The sequence below is a fragment of the Arachis ipaensis genome, chromosome B07, assembly GCF_000816755.2.
Source record: "Arachis ipaensis cultivar K30076 chromosome B07, Araip1.1, whole genome shotgun sequence".
Classification (NCBI taxonomy): Eukaryota; Viridiplantae; Streptophyta; class Magnoliopsida; order Fabales; family Fabaceae; genus Arachis; species Arachis ipaensis.
Genome location: NC_029791.2, coordinates 23015200 through 23020099, shown reverse-complemented (window position 1 = coordinate 23020099; position 4900 = coordinate 23015200). Strand labels below are relative to the sequence as shown.

General features: G+C 36.2%; 1 protein-coding gene across 2 annotated transcripts; it reads left to right on the top strand.

The window, feature by feature from the left end:
• On the top strand, positions 264–3643 carry LOC107608211. Of its 2 annotated transcripts, XR_001612764.2 has the most exons (3): positions 264–830; positions 905–1045; positions 3391–3643. XR_001612764.2 is itself a non-coding variant. In XM_016310071.2 (2 exons), the coding sequence occupies exons 1-2, from the start codon at positions 579–581 to the stop codon at positions 992–994; spliced, it is 342 nt and encodes a 113-aa protein (XP_016165557.1). In that variant the 5' UTR covers positions 264–578; the 3' UTR covers positions 995–2012. The 2 variants fall into 2 exon arrangements, 1 of the variants encoding a protein (XP_016165557.1); XM_016310071.2 differs by lacking the exon at positions 3391–3643 and having other exon boundaries at positions 905–2012.

Below are 4900 nucleotides of genomic sequence, written 5' to 3'. Positions count from 1 at the left end.
CCCAAACTTCCAGGCTCGAAGACGTCCCACTTGGGGCATGCTCAGACACACCAACTTCTCCACCCTCGCACCCAGGCTCGAAGGCGTGGGATGTGGCCCACGCCAAGTCTTCTTCTCATTGCTAACGTGGAATGTCTTCCACGCCATCCTTCACTCTAATTTTAAAGACATTCCACATAAAATATGCCATATTTTTTTTAAAGATAATTTTATTAGATTAAAATTAGTTTTCTACTCCTATTCTTATTAAAAATTATCAATCTACCCTCACCCTCCTCCCCAAATCAAAACCATAACCCTAACTATACACAAAACACACAACCGAGAGAGAGGAGAGAAACAGAGGAAGAAGAACGTCGCCGATAGAGAGGGAGGTTGCCGCCGCCGCCAAACCAACGAGCCAACCCATTGCCATAAACTTTTTGTCCGTCGAGCCACCATCACCGTCGTTGTCGCTGGGAAGGAGGAAGAAGACGCGCGAGAGAGAGAGCGCCGTCCAGCCATGTGTCGCCGCCACTGGAGAGTATCACCTTCGCCATTGTTGAGGGAGCAGAAAGAGCTCGAGAGAGGGAGTCAAAATGCGAGAAGGAAGGAGGCCGCCGACGTCGCGCTCCGCTGCTGCCGTGAGAAGCCGCCGCTATCACCGTCGCGGGCGTGGGGACCGTCGCCATCGTCGAACTAAGCTGAGGGAGAGGAAAACGCGATGGAAGGGGAGCCGTATGCCACCGCCATTGCTGCAGCCGCGCCACCGCGCCTCTGTCGCCGGAAAACGGCACTGTGGTCGCTGGGAAACGCTACCGGAACTGGCTGAGTTAGCGCTACTGCCGCTGGTAAGGGTGTTCTTGCTTCTGGTTTCCATTCTTTTGATTTTCGGGATGTTGTTGTCACTGCGTTATTGCTGCAGTTACCGCTGAGGTTTTTCGTCATCACTGAGCTGCTGTTCCACCCCGCCCTAGTTTTCATTGCTTTTGGCAGGTTCTGTTCCTGTCGGTGAGGGCCATCGGGGCTGTTGCTGCTCCATTCCTTTTGTTCCTTTTAGATTACAGTAAGTATTTCTATTTCGAAACCCTCGCTATTAGTGTTCTGTTATAATTTGTTGAAGATTTTGAGGTATTTGATGTCGTAGGATGAGTACCATTATTGCATGCTATGTTTGTGGGTGTTACTAGAATATGGTATACGAGACATAAGCTCTACCTCCTCAGTTTTTTGACAGTTCTTTGAGGATAACTTAAGATGGGTAGCTAACGAAGCTCCAACCAATTTAGCTTGATCCGTATTTAAGCATTGTAACACTTTTGTAATGTAACTTTGTTATTTTAACACAACCTACCACAATGCTTCTCCTTATGAATCTCCATTCCCATCATTTTTTTTTTGTTGTAGGCAAGTCCTTTATCTCAAATTCTTTTTTCAACTGAACTTTCAACATACTAATTTCATCTTTGTCATTAGCTGCAATTAACTTATCATCAGCATACGACAATAGATGAATTTGCAAACCATCTTGAAGCTCCTTAGAATAGATGCAGTTATCATATTAGATTCTATTATCTTAGGTATTGCTTCAATTTATACAGTGACTTCTTCAGCAAGCAAACATGATCTTTCTTCTCAGGATCTATAAATCTTTCCAACTGATTCATATAGATCGTTTTTACATCAAGATGTTCGAGCTCTAGGTCAAACATATATATAGAAGCTAGTAGGACTTGAATAGTGTTACGCTTCACAAATAGGAGAGAATATTTCATAGAAGTCAAGATCCTCGTTTTGAGTATAGCCTTTTGCTTCTAGTTTTTTCTTGCAGCTTCAATCCAAGAATTTTTTACTTTTTTTTAAAGACCCATTTGTAATCAATCGCTCTTTCTCGTTAAGAAGTTTCACCAGTTTTCATGTTTAATTTTTGTAAAGAGATTCAAGTTTCACATCCATTGCAATAGCCAATGCATAGGCTATAGGAACTACCTCTGCTGGATCAAATGCATAAGATACATAATCCACATAACTTCGAGGTTTTTGGATTTGTCTTTTTTCTCTGTCAGTTGCAATATTGTATCTTTCTTATTTTCTAATTTCTTCACCTGTATTTCTACCATCTAATTCATCTTGTTGTTCTACTTTAAGTTGAGCAGCACTTGAAGTACTAGGTTGATTTTCTTTTTCTTGCTTTAACGTCCCACCATCAATTTCTAACTAAACCTGCTTATGGAAGCCATGATCTATATCTACATGATAATGAACTTAGGGAACCTACTTTCTCTATACACCACAATTTGTAGCCTTACTTTCACCACTCGTGCATATTCTAGAAATATACATTTATTTGCACTCGCCGCAAGTTCACCAACACTCGTATGGGCATACGTAGTGAAACCAAATATCTTTAAATCTAAATAACTTATAGGTTGACTGGATCATACTTCTTGTGGAATTTTTAAATCGATTACAGTTGATTGAGATCGAGTTTCTCGGTAAACGGCTATATTGATCACCTCAATCTAAAATGATTTGGGAAGACCAACATTGATTCTCATGCATCGTGTTCACTTCAGAGGTGTTCTATTCATCCATTCCGTAATTCCATTCTGCTGTGGTGTTCTAGGCAGTACAGTACGGTGCCTCACTGTATTAGTATTTCTGCAGAACTCAGCAAATTCTTGACTACAAACACTCTGCCATTGTCGGTTCTGCGTCTCTTAACTGATCGTCCAGTTTGTTTCTCGAGCATGATCTTCCATTGCTTGAATTTACCAAACGCTTCATCTTTTTTCTTCAGGAAATAAACCCATATTTTTTTGGAATAATCATCTATCAATGAGAGAAAATAATGAGCTCCACCTAACGAGTTAACAGGGACAGGAGCCAAATGTCTAAGAGGACATACTCCAATATTCTCTTGCTATTGTATTTACCAGAATTGAACTTCACTTGTTTTTGTTTTTTGAAGACACAGTTTTCACATAATTACAACTCTTTATATCTTTTACCAAGTCTTTACTAACAAGTATGGACATTCCTTTCTCATTCATGTCACCAATCTTTATATGGCACGGTTGTATAGCATCATTATTGCCTTTTTTTAAAGGATAGAACAATACAATTTTCAATGACTCTTTTTTTTACAATGGATAAATCCCACCATGAAAGTTTTTTTTTTCATTACCACCATTGAGCCTTTCAATACTTTCATGAAATAACATTCTCACCAATAAATTTGTAATCTTTTTTGACAAAGGCATTTAATGAAATGAGGTCTCTAATTCTAATGTGTCATGAATAAATCAAAACTGATATCATCATCTAATTCTATTTGCACCTCTCCTTCAGCTACAACTGGAATAAATATGCTATCCTCTAGCCTTGATCTTTACTTTCTTATTTTTGTAGGAGGTAAAAAAAGTATCTATTAAGCGTCAGAGTGAAAGATGCATCATAATTCATAATCCAATATTAGCATCACTGTCAATTAATCTTTCCAACGGACTTCTACAACGTGCTGAAATTTGCATGGCAGATTTAGATTTTTTCATATGAAATCTTGTCAATGGGAAGTACTAAATAAATGTATATCGAGAATCCATTAATCAAACAAGGTATATCTTCTAATCAATATATTAAAGCTTTACGTCCAAGCAAAATCCTTATCCAAGTCTATCCAGTTGTTGTAACGTTTCAAATCACGTGCTTTCAAATTTACACACGTAGATTTTTCTTCTTTCCTTCTTCTTCTCCTCCTCTTTTTTCTCCTTCTCTTAGAAATTATCAATTCAATTCAGCACACCTGCGTCTATTCAATTCAAAGCAAATTCAATTCAATTCATAATGAATTGAACATGTTATTAAAGTGAAACAATTGTATAGTACTAAATGAATGGAAGATTATTCATTATATAAAATCAAATTCAAAACAACTTTTTGCATAATGAACCGAATACGTTATTAAGGTGAAACAATTTTATAGTACTTAATGAACGGAACATTATCCATTATATAAAATCAAATTCAAAACAGTTTTATGCATAATGAACCGAACACGTTATTAATGTTAAACAATTGTATAGTACTAAATGACCGGAACATTATCCATTATATAAAATCAAATTCAGAACACCTGTGTCTACAATTTAGAGATTATCAATTCAATTCAAAACACCTGCGTCCATTCAATTCAATTCAATTCATAATGAAGTATAGTACTAAATGAACGGAACATTATCCATTATATAAAATCAAATTCAAAACAACTTTTTGCATAATGAACCGAACACGTTATTAAGGTGAAACAATTGTATAATACTAAATGAACGGAATATTATTCATTATATAAAATTAAATTAAAAACACCTATGTCTACAATTTAGAGATTATCAATTCAATTCAATTCAGAACACATGCGTCCATTTAATTCAATTTAGCAATTACATTCCGAGGAGGAGGTATGCGTGAATTTGAAAGAAGAAGAAGAGGACGTATGCGTGAAGCGCGGGAGAGGAGAAGAAGAAAAAGTGCGTATAATAACGCTCTTTTAATGAGAGTGATTTTTGTTGGTGTTGGATCTATTTAGATAAATTTGAATAAAAAAATACTTGGATATGTAGGATTATTCTTCGCTAATTACTCTGAAGCCAAAAACCTAAAAGAATACTATCATGAGGACGAAGCATCACACATCAAACGAATATAACTAGAAAATTTATGAGTATTCAATTAATATTACCTAACTCTTGGTCTTTTATTTTTTCTTTAAATCCTCAATATTAAATTATAAATTTTGTATCTGAAATAATCCTAAATTATAATTTTAAACCTTTTAAAATAATGAAGGTATCAAAAATAATTTTATAAAAGAAATTAAGTTATTTTGAATAATGACCACTCGAATAAGAACTTTTGTTGG